This window comes from Vigna umbellata, chromosome 8, assembly GCF_029865625.1.
Source record: "Vigna umbellata cultivar VRB3 chromosome 8, Vumbellata_1.0, whole genome shotgun sequence".
In the NCBI taxonomy this organism is placed as follows: Eukaryota; Viridiplantae; Streptophyta; class Magnoliopsida; order Fabales; family Fabaceae; genus Vigna; species Vigna umbellata.
In genome coordinates, this window is record NC_142172.1 from 21,619,560 (window position 1) to 21,639,800 (window position 20,241).

Here is a 20,241-nt window from a genome sequence, read left to right on the forward strand (position 1 = left end):
ATGACTAAGATGTATCAGGATCTTCGTTTATCCTTTTGGTGGCCTGGTATGAAGAGTGATATTGCACATTTTGTGTCTTCTTGTTTAACTTGTCAACGTGCAAAAGCTGAACACCAAAGACCAGGAGGATTGCTGCAGCCTTTGGAAATTCAGAATGGAAGTGGGACAGCATCTCTATGGATTTCGTGACTCATCTGCCACGTACAGTCCGAAACCATGATTCAATTTGGGTGATTGTGGACAGATTGACTAAGAGCGCTCACTTCCTGGCAGTTAATTTGAAAATGTCCATGACAAATTTGGCCAAGCTGTACGTTAAGGAGATTGTTCGGTTGCATGGAGTTCCTTCAAGTATTATTTCAGATCGAGACACGAGATTCACATCTCGTTTTTGGCAGTCATTGCAAGGAGAATTGGGAAGCAAACTGCAAATGAGTTCTGCTTATCACCCTCAGACGGATGGCCAATCTGAACGAACCATCCAAACTCTTGAAGACTTGTTGAGGACCTGCGTTATAGATCATATGGGAGTATGGGATGAGGTTCTGCCGCTTGTGGAATTCACGTATAATAACAGTTATCAAGCAAGCATAGGAATGGCACCGTTTGAAGCTCTTTATGGAAGGAAGTGTAGAACTCCTTTGTGTTGGTTCCAAGAAGGTGAAAATGCAGTAACTGGACCTGAATTAATCCAGCAAACAACTGAGAAGGTGAAACTGATTCAAGAACGTTTGAAGACTTCTCAAAGCAGGCAGAAATCGTATGCAGATAAGAGAAGAAGACCCTTAGAATTCACTGCTGGAGATCACGTGTTTCTGAGGTTGAATCCAATCACTGGTGTGGGAAGAGTCCTTCGTCCAAAGAAGCTTTCTCCCAAGTACGTTGGACCCTATCAAATTCTGAAGAAGATTGGAGCAGTGGCGTATGAATTGGCTTTACCACCTCAATTGTCCAACCTTCATCCAGTCTTTCATGTTTCCCAACTCCGTAAATATATAGCTGATCCATCACACGTACTGGAGTTAGAAGACATCCAGATTCGTCCAGACAGGACACTGGAGATGCAACCTGTTTGTGTGGAAGACAGCCGCACCAGACTCTACAAAGGAAAGGATGTTCGTCTGTGAAAGTGGTGTGGAATGCAAAGACTGGTGACTCAACATGGGAGGTGGAAGAGGCTGTGAAGGAATTGTACCCTCACCTATTTCCTGGTAAGCTTTAGAATTTTCGAGGACGAAAATTTTTGTAGTTAGGGGGAATGTGAGAACCTGATAAATTAATACACACTAATCCATAATCTGATCACTATTTTACTGCACCGTGCCAATTCAAATTTCACTTACACTTCACTGCATGCATCTGCCAAGTGTAATGTTTGAATGTTTGGAATTTAGATAGTGGAAAACATTTGGCAGTGGACGAATGGATGTTCATTCTGCGTAAGAGGGAAATCAATTTCACTCTCTTAAATTCTGCATACACTGAATGACATCTGTTATGTTGGAAGCTTCTAAAAGCTGTAGTGGAAGCCAGGTGGCATTGCATGAGTGCTTCACCGTTTGAAGAGGAAGAGAAAAACAATTTCTCTGAAAACATCTCTCTCCTTCCCATGCAATCTTCTTCTTTCTCTCGAATTCTGATTTCTCATCTTCTCTGTATTTCCCTGCACTCTTTCATCTTCTCTCTAAGATAACTCACTATCAATTCCTCCAATCCTATTTCAGACACCGTAGAAACCTCCTCAGCGCTGTGAGCATCATTTTGATCCGAACAAGAACTGAGAACTGATCTGGTAAGTTCTCGTCCCTGCACTTGGTCTGTTTTAGTTCATGCGAACCAAATCCTGGTTGCATGCATGGGTTATAGGTTTGAATCTGATGTCCTTTTTGGTATCAGATTTAGTGGAATTGGTTGAGTGAATTCCTGGATAGAAAGCCGTGAGTGCAAGAGTGAAATTCTAAGCAATTGGAAGTACACTGCAGTAACAGGTAAGGGAAGCTTTAGGGATTTAATTTAATACTGTTTGATTGTATGAAAGCAATGTAATGTACTGGAATGTCTGAACTGCATGACAGAAATTATGTTTGAGTGTGCATAAATGAGTATGGTAGTACCGGATGTTGGAATTGTATGAAATATATTAATTTTTGGAGTCTGCATGCGAGATTCTATTGTACTGGTTGTATATGATTGATAAAATTTGAAACTGTATGTGGATGATGCTATTGTTTGAACTGTATGCAGAAAATGATATGTATGAGTAGAACTTTGATTGAATTCTGTATAAATTGGAAAGATGATTTTACTGTATATTGATGATGATATGTTGAACTGGAAAATTCTGTATTTAGGAGATGATAATACGAATTCTGTAATGTATGAAATTATGTTGAAGATAAATTCTAAGTCTATGAATTGTATGAAAACTGTGAGGTTATCGTGAATGAAAAATCTGGAAATCTGATCTTCTCTGATTGATCATGAACGCTCGTCATCGAACGGTCTTATACCGTTCGGTTTCCCTGGAAAATTTCTTAGAATGAGGATCCTTTCATTTGGAAAGGACTCTGGTTGTGAACGAGCGTTATTTGTGTGAAGGATTAAGTTTGAGCGTTCGGTTCAGCTTAACGTGCCCAACAATTCAAAATAAATTGAAAAGTACTTAGAGCGTTCGGTTTTGTTTATTAGCATTCGTCATAAGCAGCGCTTAGTATTATACTGAGCGTTCGTCCAAATGAACTCTCGATCTTAGATTGAGCGTTCGTCCTAGTTAGCGTTCGGTCTGTTACCGAACGATCGTTATGATGCACGTTCGTTCAAGTGCACGTTCGTTCAATTACGCGTTCGTTCTATTTGGCGCTCGGTCATTGGTCTGGTGTTCGTCCGAGCAGCGTTCGGTTTTGTAATTGAACGCTCGTCTTTCATGGCTTCGTGAGCGAACGTATCTGGCGTTCGTTCAAATTATTAATTTACGTTCGGTCTTTGACTGGCAGTGTTGCTTTCTGAATTCAATCATATTTGGTTGTTTATCTAAATATTTCTTACTGGCTTTATTCTTTGGATTCTGCCTGGAGTCTTTATACTTAAAATTTTTCTAAGTATTATCCATAATTTCTAAGATCAAGCTATTCAAAGTATTAAGTGTCATCAAGTATCAAGTGGATAAATGGCTCGTTTCTCTTGTTCAGAAACGTGGATGTATGAGTACTGCAACATGTTCTTTCTTATCTAATGAATGATGGATGTTCCTTAAAAGTAAGAGAGTGAATACAGAATGAAAATTTGATTAAGAGAAATTGTGAAAATGTGCGAATGATGATTTGAATGGATTTATGGGATTGGATTGTGAAAGAGCGTTCCAAGGAGGAACTTCTCTATGATGTGAATATGAGAAGTAGTGTAGTATGACCATGGATAAGCTACTGATGGCTGTTCATCCTGATATTCCGTGATTGCTTATCCTCATGTAGAGGAGAGTAGTTCATGCGTGGGAATGGCAGGAGGCACTAGTCCTACATAGTACTTTGGGCTGATAAGGGTTAACCTCGGGTGGCAGCTGTTGAGGGTATCCCAGTTACTACATCACCCGGGTGCAAGAACGCCTGTAGATACATGGATCATACAGTCCGGACAGTCTTTAATTATGAGAATTTGGATGAGTTACTGTATGCGTGGATATGTGTTTAATATTGTATGAATTGTATGACTGATTTTATATGTTAAATTATGTTGATTGTATTGAATTAAATTACCTAAGCTTACCCTTGCAAATTTCCTTGTGTTGTCTACTGTTCTGTATGTCCGTCTTGTCAATGCAATGATCATCCGTTATGGATGTGAGCAGATGGTGAGGCACCCCTTGAAACCATGCTGGAAGAAGAAAATTTGGAGGATGCCAACCTTGTGGAAGTTGAAGTTAAAGCTGAGCAGTAGAGGCGCGTTTCTGTAGTAGCTTTAGTTAGTTTTTCTGTACTGTATTTTGACATTTCTGTATATAGTTATGCAGAATAGTAAATCAGAACTGGTTTCTGTATTTATTTTGAATTCTGAATACTGTAAAGTGCTGCATATTCAGTTTTAAATATGTGTGAGCAGTTGATGTAAATTGCTGTACGTGCTGTTTTCTTTTTGAGCAGCTACTGTAAATATTAAGACTGTACTGTATTTTCTGTAAATGTGATTAGTTCTGATTAATGGTGATTACTATTTATTGGGATGTTACAAAGAGCAGCTTGATTATCACATATAAGTGTCATGTGAGTGACATCTCCAAATTTCAATTCACTAAGTAATTGTTTAAGCCACACAAGCTCGCAAGTAGCAGATGCCATAGCTCTATATTCTGCTTCTGTGTTGGACCTTGCCACAACACTTTGCTTCTTACTTTTCCAAGATATCAGGTTGCCACCAATAGAGACACAATATCCAGAAGTAGACCTCCTATCAGAAGGGGAACCAGCCCAATCAGCATCTGAATAGCAAACGATTTTTGTATCGTTGTTAGGGCCATATAACAACCCTTTTCCAGGTGATCCTTTAATATACTTCAGTATGCGAACAACTGCATCCCAATGGTCTTCACATGGGGAGTTTAGAAATTGACTCACCACACTAACTGCGAAGGAAATGTTAGGACACGTAACAGTAAGATAGTTTAATTTACCAACTAATCTTCTGTACCATTCAGGATCTGAGAAAGGCTCCCCCTGATTTGGTAGGAGTTTGATGTTAGGGTCCATAGGTGTCTCAACAGATTTACAGTTCATTAACCTTGTTTCCTCCAAGATGTCTAACACATACTTCCTCTGAGATATGACAATACCATCATTGGATTGTGCTACTTCAATACCCAAAAAGTACCGGAGTTTGCCAAGATCTTTGGTTTGAAAATGGTGACAAAGGTGTTGTTTCATCTGAGAGATACCGAGATAGTCACTTCCTGTGAGAACAATATCATCGACATACACTATTAAGTAAATACATCCAGCACTTGACTGGCGATAGAACACTGAATGATCCGCTTCACTGCGAGACATACCAAATTGTTGAACAACACAACTGAATTTACCAAACCAGGCCCGAGGAGACTGTTTTAGGCCATATAAGGATTTGCGAAGACGACCTACCAATCCAGATGACTCCCCCTGAGCAACAAAGCCAGGTGGTTGCTCCATATAAATTTCTTCATGCAAATCACCATTTAGAAAAGCATTTTTGACATCAAGTTGGTAAAGAGACCATTGTCGAAGAGCGGCCATGGCAATGAATAGGCGAACAGAGGTATTTTTGCCACTGGAGAAAAAGTATCACCATAATCCAAACCAAAAATCTGTGTGTAGCCTTTGGCAACCAGTCGAGCTTTCAGACGATCAATTGTGCTATCAGGACCAACCTTGATAGCATACACCCACCTACAACGAACAACAGACTTTCCAGATGGTAATTGGACAAGCTCCCAAGTTTCACTTTTTTCTAGCATAGCTTGACGCCAGCCAGGATGAGTTAAGGCATCACCCACAGATTTAGGAATTGACACAGAAGAAATGGATGAGACAAGTGTAAAAAGATGGAGATAATCTGTGGTAACTAAGAACAGTATAATGGGGGGAAGGGTTACGGGTAGAGCGTATACCTTTACGGAGGGTAATAGGCAAGTCAGACTCATTTGCTGGAGCCGGAGGAGACACAGGAGGCGGCACTGGAAGTGAGTCATGAGGGAGACAATTGCGGCGACTATAAACCTGAAGGGGTGGTGGTGAAGGACGATCCTGTGGTGAATGAGAGTCTAAAGAAGGAGGAGACAAAATGGGTGGAGCATCACCAGGAGGATCACAGATAAGAGGAATATCAACAGTAACAGGGAGAAGTACAGAACTAGAAGATAGATGTGTAAAGTAAAAAGAAGATTCATCAAAAGTGACATCAGCAGAGATAAAATGACGATTGAGGAAAGGGGAAAAACACTTATAGCCCTTTTGTGACCGTGGAAATCCTAAGAAGACACATTTGTGAGACCTAGTAGATAACTTATCAAGACCAGGACTAAAATCATGAACAAAACATGTAGACCCAAAAACTCTAAGAGGTAATGTAGAGGGTCTTGAGGAAATAAGATAGAATGAGGGATTTTGTTATCTAGGATGGAAGATGGCATGCGGTTGATAAGATAACATGCCGTGAGAACAGCATCACCCCAAAAACGTGAGGGTACTTGACCATGAATGAGAAGGGTACGAGTTGTTTCAATAAGGTGTCTATTCTTGCGCTCAACCACCCCATTTTGTTGAGGGGTATAGGCACATGAGGTTTGGTGAAGAATGCCATGAGAAGCCATGAAATGTTTAAACGGTTGAGAAAGGTACTCACGGCCATTTTCACTACGTAAAGTGCGAATAGAAACCCCAAACTGAGTTTTTATTTCATTGAAAAAAGATTGAAAAATAGAAAACAACTCAGAACGATTCTTCATGAGAAACAACCAAGTACATCTGGAATAGTCATCAATAAAAGTAACAAAATACTGAAATCCTAAAGTTGACTTAACACGACTAGGTCCCCAAATATCAGAATGAACCAATGAAAAGGGGGATGACACTCGTTGTGAAACACTACGACGAAAGGAACTACGAGTATGTTTACCTAACTGACAAGACTCACACGACAAACTTGATAATTTCGACAGACTCGGAACAAGTTGCTGCAGTTTGGCAAGACTGGGATGACCTAACTGAGCATGAAGAAGGGATGGTGACTCCATGATTACGCCAGCATGTGGAGAAGGGTGAGATGATATAGGCCATGAGACTCACATCCTGTGCCAATCATGTGTTTCGAACTCCGATCCTGCAACCAAACAGAATCTTTGGTAAATGAAATAACACAATTAAGGGAACGAGTTAGACGACTTACGGACAATAAGTTAAAAGGAGACCCAGGGACATAAAGTACATTATCAATGGATATGGACGGAAAAATATGAACAGTACCAATACCATGAGATGAGACTCTAGACCCATCAGCCATCGTTACCGAGGGTAAATTATCCGAACATGACAAGGAAGAAAACAAGTACTTGTTACCAGTGATATGATCGATGGCCCCGCCTGAGTCAAGGACCCGAGATCCGAGAGAGTGAATCAGACCAACATAGGAGTACTTGTGCGTATAACAGAAGCAGATGTAGTGGAACTAGAGTGCTGACGGTCCTCGTACCATCTAAGAAATTCCTGAAAGAGTACAGGGTTATTTATGGTATTTGATGAAGTAGGATGGTCCACAGACGGTGATCGGGGAGGACGTCCATGAAGCGCATAACATCTATCAATTTTGTGGCCTAGCTTGCCACAGTGGTCACATTTTAGACGTCCTTTACTTGGCTGGCGAGACCGACTCCGATCATCAAGTTGGACGCCATGGAGAGGGAGAAACCCTAAAAAAATCCAAAGTGCTCCGATTGACGCTACGACAACAGATCCAGAAAGAGGACGAGGACGCGAGCACGACGGTCCTGGTCGGCGGCGGATCTCGCCGGCGACGCGCCGGCACGCGCGGCGGGAAGCGGCGGATCTGGTGACCTTTGCGGCGGCGCGTGGAGGCGCGTGGGTGGTCCGTTCACCGCGATCTTTGTACCACGGTGGTCGACCGGCCGAGACGATTCCGATGGTGTGGTCGTCAATCGATTCTGGAACTCCGGCTACAGTTGCGGCGGCGGTGGCAGCGGCGACGGCGACGGCAGCAGCGGCGATGGGTACCGGAGACTGTGGAACTGGCTGGAACAAAACCTAAGCTCTATCCGTGTTCCATCATAGCCTTCATTGCTGCCCAACCCTAAAGTTCCATCGCAGCCTTCATTGTTGCCCAACCCTAGAGTTTAATCGCAACTCATCATCAATCTTCGATTTTGTGCCTTAATTGCACATTTATGTAATGGTTGAAATGGAAAATGTAGACAAGTTCCAGAGTATGGGAGAATTGTAGAATGTTCATTCAACTTATCGATTGAATGGAAAAAAATATCTTAAATGGTCTCAACTCATTAAGACCATTCTAAAAGGGAAAGGAAAGGTCAACCATCAAACTAATGATGCCCCTACGAAAGATGCCAGATTCAAGTTATGGGATGAAGAAAACTCCATGATCATGACATGGCTATGGAACTCAATGGTTCCCGAAATTAGTGATACATGTATGTTCCTTACTTCTGTGAAGGCTATATGGATTGCAATAGAGCAAACCTACTCTAAGGCAAAGGATGTTGCCCAAATTTATGAGGTGAAAGTAAAAACAATGACAGTCAAACAAGGCACTAAAATTGTCACAGAGTATGCTATTCAACTCAAATCTTTATGGATGGAATTAGATCATTACAGGGTCATAAAGGTGAAATGTTCTGACGATTCAGCAATTCTAAGAGAATACATTATTGAACAAGATCGAGTGTATGATTTCTTGGTAGGCCTAAACCAAGAATATGATCAAGTCAGAATCCAAATATTAGGCAAGGGGAAGGTTCCTGGACTCAATGAAGTACTGGCAATTATTCAAAGTGAAGAAAGCAGAAGGATTCTAATGCTATTGACCCCAATTGCAAATAATTCAGCTATGATTATTGAAGGAGAAATAGCCAGGGCTGCAGAACAAAAGAAAGTAGGCCCTCTTCCAAGAGGACAAAGAACAAAAATGAAGGAGTTTGGTACCTATTGCAACAAGTCGTGTCACACAAGGGACAAATGTTGGAAGTTACATGGAAAACTTCAAAGCAAAGATTGGGGACACAAAGGAGGCCTTCGAAGGAAAGGGGGGCAAGCTCATGTTGTTGCTGGTCCTAAAAGTCAATAAGGATCTATCCAACTCAACCATGAGGAGTTAGAAAGAGTAAGGTCCTTTCTTAGTAAATTGGAAAAATCCACACGTACGTGTTCATTGACATACTCCAATAATTTCCCATTTTCTTGTGGATTTAATGTCTCAAATACCCCCTTTACTCATTATTGGATACTAGACTCTGGAGCCACAGACCATGACACCATTTGTTAAACACTTCTCCACATATTCCCCATGTCCCAACAGCAAGAATTTCTATAGTTGATGGACCCTCATAACTACAGCTAGACAAGGAGATGTCCAAATAACCCCAACCATAATACTAGAAAATGTTCTTCATGTCCCTAAATTATCCACAAGTTTGATATCTATACAAAAACATACCAAGGACCTCTTATGTAATGTAGTTTTTCATCACAACTCTTGTATATTGCACGACAAGAAGTCAGGGAGGACAATTGGACATGCTAGAGAATGGAATGGCCTTTACTACATAGAAGATTTGAATCTGCCCATTGAGAGTCACTCTTTAATATCGTAATCCTCCATAGCCAACAAATAAAAAATCCAATTGTTTCATTGTCGTTTGGGACATCCTTCATTTCAGGTCATAAAGTTAATATTTCCTTCCTTGTTTATTAAAAATTTAAATCTGAAAGATCTTCATTTTGAGATGTGTGAGCTTGCCAAACACAAGCATGTACATTTTCCTATCAGCAACAAAGTAAGCAATTCTCCATTTTATCTTGTTCATACGGATGTATAGGGTCCCTCTAATATTCCTAGTACCTCAGGGGCTAAATGGTTTATAACCTTTATAGATGATTGTACAAGGGTAACATGGCTTTTCCTTCTTAAACACAAATCTGAAGTCAACTATGTTTTTCTACCGTTTGTTTCAATGATTAAATATCAATTTGGGGTTAATATAAATGTTGGAAGTGCCACATCGACTAGAGATAAGGCCAATTCATAGTATATAAGTGGGTAGAAACCTTACCTTACAAGCCAGTTTTGTGGGGTTGAGTTAGGCTTAAAGTCCACTTCTTAACACGGTATCAGAGCCATGATTAGAGCCTATCCTAGCGATATTTGTTGTTTGTTGGGCATATTGTTCCACCCGCTATCGGGCCGCTATCGGACCACCCATTAATGTCTAGTCCCAAGCTCGAGATATATATATCTCGGCGTGAGGGGGGTGTGTAGTGCCACATCAACTAGAGATAAGGCCAATTCATAGTATATAAGTGGGTGCAAACATCACCTTACAAGCCGGTTTTGTGGGGTTGAGTTAGGCTTAAAGTCCACTTCTTAACATGGTATTAGAGTCTATCCGAACGATATTTGTTGTTTGTTGGGCATATTGTTCCACCAGCTATCGGACCGCTATCGGACCACCCATTAATGTCTAGTATAAAAATAATTAGGTTAATGCCAAAGATTACTTCAATCATACTCTAAATTCTTTTTGGTTAAAAGGAAGGAATAATCCATGAATCCTCATGTGTAAACACACCCCAACAAAATGGGATTGCAGAAAGGAAAAATGGGCGCTTATTAGATCAAACTAGAGCACTTCTTTTTCAAAATAATGTTCCGAAAAGATTTTGGGGAAGCTATTCTCACTACTACTTACTTGATTAATTGATTACCTTCTACTGTTTTATCCTCAAAGCCTCCATGGAAGTCTTAAACTCATTCTACCCACACATATAATCCATAAAAATAACCTTCAACCTAGAATATTTGAGTGCATCTCCTTTGTACATGTTCATAGTAATGGAAGAGGAAAACTTGACCTAAGGGCAATAAAATGTATTTTCTTGGGGTACTCAGCCACACAAAAATGGTATAAGTGCTTTCATGCCCCATCCAAAAAATTATGTGTCAAGAGATGTTACTTTCAATGAATGCGTAAGCTACTTTGACCAATCTCATCTTTAGGGGGAGATGTTAAGAGAGGAAGCTGAGCCTTTTATATTACCAAATCTGTCTTTTGGACCGGAAACAAAAATTCAAAAGAATACTACCACTATATGTGAAGCTAAAGCTGAAGAGGAACAAGTAGAGGTGAATAAAATACCTCAATCTGCAGGACCAACAACTAAACTAGATGATAATACAAAGTTTGGGAAAAATTTGGTGTACACACAAAGAGGAAAGGACATTCCAAGATCTACTCATGTTCAAGAATCCAACCCTACAACATTACTCAAGGTAATTCCTTTGGATCCTATAAATTCTAACTCTACTGCTTGTGATGAATTTCCTTCTGAAAAATCAGTTCAACGGATATATCATAATTTAGACCTCCCGAACATGCACCAAACAACAACCTTACCCCTTGACAAATTATCTATCCTTTGGAAAATTCTCACCTACCCATAAAACCTTTCTCACAAGCCTAAACACCACAACTACACCTTCTATATCTGAGGCATTAATTGACAAAAAATGGAAACATGACCATGGACTTGGAGATGGAGACGTTGGAGAAAAACAATACTTGGCAACTAGTCACCCTACCACCTGGAAAAAGGGTTGTTGGTTTATACTGTGAAGTACAAGGCCGATGGGACTATTGAGAGGTATAAGACAAGGTAAGTGGCCAAGGGATTCACCCAAACATATGGAGTGGATTACTTAGAGACTTTTGCACCATTTGCCAAAATGAACATGGTTAGAGTAATTTTGTCGTTGGCAGCGAACTACAATTGGGAATTGCAACAATTTGATATAAAAATGCATTCCTACATGGGGATCTTGAAGAAGAAATATACATGGAGATACCACCCAGGTATATGGGACAAATTGAGGCCAACATAGTTTGCAAATTAAAAAAGGCAATATATAGGTTTGAAACCGTCACCTAGAGCATGGTTTGGGAGATTCACCAAAGTTATGACAAGTCTTAACTACAAATAGAGCCAAGGGAACCACACTTTATTCATACTTGAGATTAAAACTGAGAAAATATATTCTTGAGGGCTTAACAGATCCCTCTCATTATCTTCTATATATATTGAAAACACAAGAGTACATGGAACATCAAGAGTCTGCACTAGACCTCTAGGTACAAAACTAGGTACGACTCACTAATGGTCTAGCAAACAAGCCTTAATGATGATATATAACAGTAATTATTCTAACACTCCCCTTCAAGCTGGAGCATACAGATTGTATGTACCAAGTTTGGAACAAATAAACTCAATCTGAGGTCCCCTTAATGACTTAGTCAACACATCTGCGAATTGGTCATTTGATCCAACAAACTCAGTACATATTTCTTTTGACAATAACTTTTCCCGAACAAAATGACAATCAATTTCTATATGTTTAGTTCTCTCGTGAAACACTGGATTTGATGCAATGTGAAGAGCAGCTTGGTTATCACAATACATCTTCATACTCTGGATGTCACAGAAGCTAAGCTCTTGAAGGAACTGCTTCACCCATATAAGTTCACATGTTAGTGACGCCATTGCCCTATATTCAGCTTCAGCTGTTGATTGAGCCACTGCATTTTGTTTCTTACTTTTCCATGAGATAATGTTTCCTCCAAGGAAAACACAATATCCAGTAGTAGATCGTATATCAATAGGAGAACATGCCCAATCGGCATCACAATATCCTGCCCAATCGCACAAGCGGAGAGCTTGTCTAGCCCCGGAGGCATGTCGTGAACAAAACATACATAACCAAAAACTCGAGGAGGGGTGTGAAAGAGAGGATCATTAGGAAAGAGAATGGAGAAAGAGACTTTATTATTGAGAGAGGAGGACGGCATCCTATTAATAAGAAAACATACAATTAAGATGGCATCCCCCAGTGATGAACAGGAATATGGACACCAAGCAAAAGGGTACGAGCAGTTTCAACCAAGTGTCTATTTTTTCTTTCGACTATACCATTTTGCTGGGGTGTATGAGGACAAGTGGACTGATGCAAAATACCATGGGAGCTAAGGATTGCAGAAAAAGTGGATGAGAAATACTCTTTAGCATTATCACTTCTTAAGATTTTAATTACTTGACCAAATTGGTTCTTGATTTCATTCAAAAAGGATGTGAAGATGGATAACAATTCAGAGCGATCTTTCATTAGATAAACCCAAGTACATCTAGAATACTCATCAATAAATGTAACAAAATACCTAAAACCAAAAGAAGAGACGCGACTAGATCCCCAGACATCAGAATGAATAATAGAAAAACTAGAATTACACATTGATTGAGACCTTTTAGGAAAGACAGATCTAATATGTTTTCCTAGTTGACAAGACTCACATTCTAAACTCTGGAGACCACTAAGTTCAGGACACATCTTTTTTAACTTTGACAGGTGAGGATGGCCAAATCGGTCATGTAACACTTTAGGAGGAAGAGCTGCAACACAGGATACCCGTGGACGAGATCCAAAATGGTATAAACCTCCAGCTTCATATCCTTCTCCAATCTGTCTCCCCGAGCCACGCTCCTGTATAACAAAAGATTTTGAATCAAAAGTTATTGAACAATGTAACATTTTGGTTAACTAGCTTAAGGAAATTAAATTGAATGGACAGTTAGGGACAAAAAGAACAGATTTCAGAGTTAGACAGGGAGACAGGGAGACTTGACCGACTCCCTTTGAACAAGTTTTAGAACCATTTGCAAGGGTAATGAAATGGGGTTTTTCTTGGAGGGAAAGGGTTAAGAACAATGAGCTATCACCAGAGATGTGATCAGAAGCACCCGAGTCAATTACCCATGAATTTTGACCTTCCATGGATTGAGAAATGCAAGCTGTGGATGTACTTGGGGATTGAGATGATTGTGCCAAGCTGTTAGACTTTAATCGCAGATACTCTTGATACTCTTCCTCAGTGAACTTGGAGTTGGAAGTGGGAGTTTCAGCCTTAGAGATATTGGCTGTTTTTGAAGGAAAACCATGCAAGGAGTAGCAGTTTTCTTGGGTGTGACCCACCCTCTTACAGTAAGTGCACTGTGGACGTCCCCGACCTCTACGTCCTCCTCCTCTAGTGCCATGTCCTCCTCTTCCTCGCGTGGCAACCATGACAGATGGTTCCATTGTTTCATGAGCTTCCTGAGATTGAGGCACTGGAACATAAAGAAGACGTGTGGTCAAGGCTTCCAAGGAAGGGACCTCATGAATTGTTCAGAAGTTGATCTCTGATATGATTCAAATTTGGATGTAAAGCACGGAGGATCCTCACCATATAATACTTGTCAAGCTTCTTCTTGATGTCTTCCGAAGAGTCCACTTCCAAGAACATTCTCAACTCTTCCACAGCTGCTTGGGCTTCAGTCATGAAGGAGACCATATCATGGTTTGTCATTTTGAGACATGCAAGCTTGTTTGTTGTATCATAGAGACGTTGCATATCATTAGCATAAATGCTTTGAGCTTTCTTCCAAAAAGAGTGACACATTTTGAAGGCTCTAAGAGATATCAAAAGTCGGAGTTCCACAGATTGCCACAATAGGACACACAATTGGAAATCTGCTTGTTTCCATTGTTCAGCTTTTTCAGAAGGTACTTGGCTTCCATCCTGCTCAAGGTGGTCATAATGTCCTTGACCGAGGAACCACAATTCCACGGCAGCAGACCAAGACAGATAATTCTTTCCGTTTAGCTTTTCGAAAGTAATTGAGGGACTTCCAGAGAAAGAAAGAACACTTCCAGACGCCATTCTTGATAAAAATAGGAGAAGGAAAAGCACGATAGTGAGGAACCAGAAAACCCTAGAGGGTTTCTTAGGGTTTTCTTCAAGGGGAGCTTCTGGACTTCAATGAAGTAAGGTTTTGAGGGTCAGAACAGAGAAAGGAGGCTCAGGTGACAGCTATGGAGGTGTCACGGTGACTTTCCGACGAGCAGAGCGTGGAGGAGAATCAGACTCTGGCACCGGTGGGGGTGGTCGTCGCATGAAGAGACGAACCAGATCCAGTGGTCGCGGGACAGAACAGTGACGGCAGATGGCGGCAGACGGCGGCGGACGGCGGACAGATGTGAGATGGCAGAGAACCAAGTTGAAGAGCCTCAAACTGCAGTTGACAGCTGCAGATAGTGACAAGACAACCGCGGACAACGGCAAAGGGTACCGGACAGATGCGAACAGAAATGACAATGCTGGTGGACAACCCAGGACAGAAACCAGAGCAGGATGAACCTGCTCTGATACCATATTAGAAGGTGAGTTTTTAAGCCTAACTCATCCCCACAAAACAGCTTGTAAGATGAGGTTTGCACCTCAATTATATATTAAAATTTGGCCTTATCTCTAGTAGATGTGGGACTTCCAACACACCCCCTTCACGCCGAGGTATAGACATCTCGTGCGGGATAGTAGAGATTGGATGGTCTGATAATGGCCCAATAGCGGGTGGAATAGAAATGCCCAAGAAACAAGAAATATCGCTAGGATAGGCTCTAACCATGGCTCTGATACCAACTTGAGATTAAAACTGAGAAAATATATTCTTGAGGGCTTAACAGATCCCTCTCATTATCTTCTATATATATTGAAAACACAAGAGTACGTGGAACATCAAGAGTCTACACTAGACCTCTAGGTACAGAACTAGGTACGACTCATTAATGGTCTAGCAGACAAGCCTTAACGATGATATATAACAGTAATTATTCTAACATTCATCAAACATTCTGATTTAGGGAGAGTAACAATACTAATGGTCTATGTGGATTATATAATTATTACTGGAAATGATAAAAAGGAACAACAAAGGTTGAGCCAATACCTTGCCAAGGAATTCGAAATCAAGACTTTAGGGAACCTAAAATATTTTTTGGGGATTGAAGTAGCCCATTCCAATAAAGGAATTTTCATATCCCAACAAAAATATATCATTGATTTGCTAAGGAAACAAGTAAAACAGCCTGCAAACCAGCAAGTACACCTATTGATCCAAATATAAAGTTCAGGAGTGTAGAGGAGGATGTTTTTGTGGATAAAGAAACGTACCGAAGACTTGTGAGAAGACTTATTTACCTATCTCACACTAGGCCAAATATTGCCTTTGTTGTGAGCTTAGTTAGCCAATTTATGCATCAACCAAAGGAAGCACATTTACAAGTTGCACTTAGAATTGTCCAGTATTTAAAAAGGGGACTTCAGGAAGAGGAATTTTGTTCAAAAGATATAAGAATGCTAGTCTTGAGATGCTGATTATGCAGGTTCAACTATGGATAGGAGGTCAACTACTGGATATTGTACCTTTCCTGGTGGAAACCTAGTAACTTGGAAGAGCAAAAAATAAAGTGTGGTAGCTAGATCTAGTGCTGAAGTAGAATGTCGAGCAATGGCCCAAGGAATATGTGAACTTTTATGGCTGAAGATTATATTGGAAGACTTAAGGATAAAGTGGGATGATCCTATAAGGCTATATTGTGATAATAAATCTGCAATTAGTATAGCCCACAACTCAGTACAGTATGATAGAACCAAACATATTGAGGTGGACAAACATTTTATCAAAGAAAAGCTTGATTTGCATCCCATATGTGTCCACTCAAGGTCAACTTGTAGACATACCCACCAAGGGACTGAGCAACAGTAATTTTAAAAGAATTATATCTAAACTAGGAATGAAAAACACTTATTCACCAGCTAGAGGGGCAATGTCAAAATATATTTTAGGAAATTTTAGATATTATTCCCATGTATTTAATTTGTTATATTCTGTGTATCTTGCTATTATTACTAGAATAACAATCCCACAATTTCAAGGATTTGTTCCGTAGAATACGTTGTTCATTCAATAAGTTCTTGTTTATATATCCAATGCATGTAAGGAGACAAATAATAAGAAATATATTCTCTCTCCTAAATTTAAGACTATGATATAGTACTTGTGAAATCAAAATTACTGTTTGCATTTACCAAAGAACATGAGTTACACTTATATGGACATACACAATTCCATAAGAAAAAACTAAAATTTTCTAGACCATTGGCAAATTAAACTTTGATTCCGCCATTTCTGCTTAAACATCCATTTTCAATTTTAGCTAAGTCAGATTAAGCTTTCCACCAATTCTTGTGATTTTTTCAAAATATAAATAAAAATTCAATTTCAGAATACCCAAGAAATCAGCACTGAATTATCGAACTACGAGAGAAATAAATAATCATGATTAGAGAACATTACTTGTTACAGGGATAAATTTCTGGCACGTCTTCACCACAAAGTTATCAGATAAGTCGGATTCATCTTCTTCACTGGAAAACAACTATTCATAAAACAATAACATGCTGTGATTAAAACCAGTGCATAGAATTGAAAATACCACAAGTATGAACCTCCTAATATATTATATTGTAAGAGATAAAAATACTCTAGTGATTCCGTCTAAAAGTTTAATATTTTAGATGATTTGTTTGTGATCCTCGTGATTCTCACTCCTTCATAATTAAACTGAATTTTAAAAGTAATTATAAAATGGAAATATTCTTTAATCGTTGTATAATATCAACATTCATATGCTTTTGTCTAATATCTTAAGCTATTAAGGATCATGTTTCCTTGACAAACATGAACATGGATAGTGTTATAAGGATCAATAGATGGAATCCAAATTTCAAATACTGTGAACATCACCTTAAATGATGAGTAGAGTAATATTGCGGCCAAGAGAAGGTTGACTGCTTCAAATCTCTAATGGCATGATAATGAACAAGATGATCAGCAACAATTATAAAAGTCACTGAAAATGGTTAAATATGGAAAATATATCCATCATGAAACACACCTGAAGGGTAGCTGTTCCAATAAGTATTAACGTCAGACGAAAGATAACTGCTCCAGCAATACCATAGGAGAGCACACGATTCTGTGAGTTCAATAAGTAAAGGGAAAATGACCAATTAACAGTTTTATTAATTTTTATAATAAAACTAAAAATTCATAATCTGAGAACCATTAGAACAAGAAGTTGAAATTGCTCATAGTTTACCCGCGACAAGTTCTATACATCACCTGATATGTAACCGGCACTTTGAAGTAATTGAATATCAGAACAAAGAGAAAGAGATTATCTACAGAAAGACTTTGCTCCAATATGTACCTAAGAAATACATAAAAGTCAAAGGCCACCATTCCAGTAAGTACATCACTCAAGAAAGTGAAAGCAAACCAGAGAGAGAAATGAAGTGGTGCCAGCAAGGTTCAAACCATAGACATAGAGTTCATAAAACCAAAATAAGCATCCAATATGCTATAACTTCAAAAATCGGTGTTTGATCAATCTCTAGGATATGTACTTAATCAGAGGGCATAAATATAGAGGAACAGGAGAAGCATATTGAAAAGAGAGAGGGAGAGAGAGATGAAGGCATCAGAAACACCCTATGATAAGTAATCTTCAAGAAACTTTGCATGATATCAAACTTTGACTCATCCAGAACCTTAATTACTCTAGCACTGTAAAATTGGACCAACTTTCTAGTTGATAACGAAATTAAATTATTCAGCGTACCCTGCAAAGAATTCCGATGCTTTGTCAAAACCTTCCTTAAAACCCAAACCAACACCAAATGCCACCGCAGCGCAGACCTACAAGAAATCTTACACAATTGATGTAATTCTAATTCTATACAACTAGAGAAATTGTAAAAGAAAGCAGTAAAGACATAGTAGATGTGTGCCCACCCATAAGGCTACATTTCTAATGGAGGAATTGTAATCTTCATTCGCTAGAGATTCCTGAGAAGGAGATTTGTCAATATTGCCAATGTCATCCTTTGGTTGAGCATTAATCCTCTTTACCTCTGAAAATTCATACGATTTTCACTTACAATTCTTTTGAGAGAGAGAAATTATATATTATATATAATACACGGATCAGAAATGAATAGTTTAGCCTCCAACTTCAACATGGGAGTATAACTCCAACGAAGATGGATTTCTATACATAATTTGAAGTGAATAAGAGCATGCTTGATTCCCTGTTACCTTTTTGGTTTTAAAAGCTGTTTTCTAAAAGAATTCCAGACTACTCATGATAAATTCTTATTCAAAATCTATTAAGTTTTGAAAATCATTATGGAAACAAATGTTTTAAACACCAAAACACGGTGATGCCCCCTCATCTTCAAATACCTTTATGGGCAGTCTTATTTAGTAGCATTTCAAAAACTAAAACCAAATAGAAATCAAACACACCCTAAGCAAACAAAGCAAACAAATTTCCTTGTTCTGAATGCAGGGGTCATCACCTGAGGCATAATTGTCTTGCCCAATTCGTCTGGAGATTAAAAGGGGAACAGGGTGAGGAGGTCGATGATGGTACACTGCCACACACAAAGAAAACCCTTGAATGATATGAGTACGTTTGCGTTTGAGGTAAGAGAAAAGAGAGAGTAGCAGCAGACCTGAACAAAAGGAAGAGATGGGATGGTGAAGTGCATAAGCAGAGTGTGAAAGCCTGCGAATGTGATCCAACTTCAATGGAATTCGGACGCCGTTGTGAGCAACAGAGGCCAATCCCATAACTTTGGGGTTGGGTTTGGGACACTTCTTGATGGGTACAACACAAGTTGCCACACAACACAGCAATGAAACCAAAGTTAGAGAGAGAGAGAGAGAGAGAGAAGGAATATAGGAGGAATCTCTGATGTGGTGCTCTTCTCCCACAGCTGTGTTTCGACCAGAATTGTAAAAGGGATAAGCTGTTGTTTCTGCCTGGTTCGTGTAGTGTTTGTGTTTCGATCAGGTGTGGTCACCGCTTTGTTTTAACAGAGATCTACAAATATTATTATGTAATATTTTAAATAATTATTAAGACGGTTATCATTTATTTTAAGTAAATAGCTAATTACGGAAGAAAATAAAAATTTTAGCTTATTGTAAAACAAATAAAAACGCTTTTACATGTAAAAGAAAATGAAAAGTGTTTACTTTCCTAAAACGTGAAATTCATAATGATTTTATAAGAGTCAAATAGAATCGAAAAATGATTTTTAGATTAATTATTCTCAAAAATAAAAAATAAATATATGTTTATTTTCTTTTATAGTATAGCTTTTCTTGAGTTTTTATTAATTCGCTTTAGAGAAAAATAAAATAAAATTGTGTGTCAAAGACTTTTTTTCTTTATTTGTTCGGAATAGCGAGTCTTAGTCCTACGATTAGAAATTTAATATATTTGGATTTTGGAACTAAGTATAAGGTTTAGATAGGAAAAAAAATTAATTTTCTTTTATTTTATTTCACCAAATTCATTATCTTATTATTCGACAAATAAAGTTTTAAACATGAGTAAAACTTACTTTACATAAAAATTGAGATACTAAAATCAGATTTAATTCTTAAATTAATAACTAAATATTGGTTAAAATATCACATACAAATAAATAAATAAATAATGTAAATTAATATAAATAACAATACATAAATGTAG

General features: G+C 38.8%; 1 protein-coding gene and 1 pseudogene across 1 annotated transcript in view; one reads left to right on the forward strand and one right to left on the reverse strand.

Annotated features, from left to right (window-relative positions):
* The window catches only part of PDE149 (integral membrane TerC family protein), a 35,372-nt gene extending 15,816 nt beyond the window's left edge, over positions 1–19,556 (reverse strand). The window contains exons 1-8 of the mRNA XM_088097318.1: positions 19,214–19,556; positions 19,058–19,132; positions 18,492–18,610; positions 18,319–18,395; positions 17,820–17,907; positions 17,593–17,673; positions 17,442–17,498; positions 16,992–17,073 (exon numbers count right to left, since the gene is read on the reverse strand). Coding sequence (XP_087953444.1) covers positions 16,992–17,073; positions 17,442–17,498; positions 17,593–17,673; positions 17,820–17,907; positions 18,319–18,395; positions 18,492–18,610; positions 19,058–19,132; positions 19,214–19,331 — 697 coding nt within the window. The 5' untranslated portion in view covers positions 19,332–19,556. The remainder of the gene's footprint in view (positions 1–16,991; positions 17,074–17,441; positions 17,499–17,592; positions 17,674–17,819; positions 17,908–18,318; positions 18,396–18,491; positions 18,611–19,057; positions 19,133–19,213) is intronic.
* LOC148194251 (uncharacterized) lies at positions 8,134–13,260 on the forward strand (annotated as a pseudogene).
* Positions 19,557–20,241: the final 685 nt, after the last annotated feature.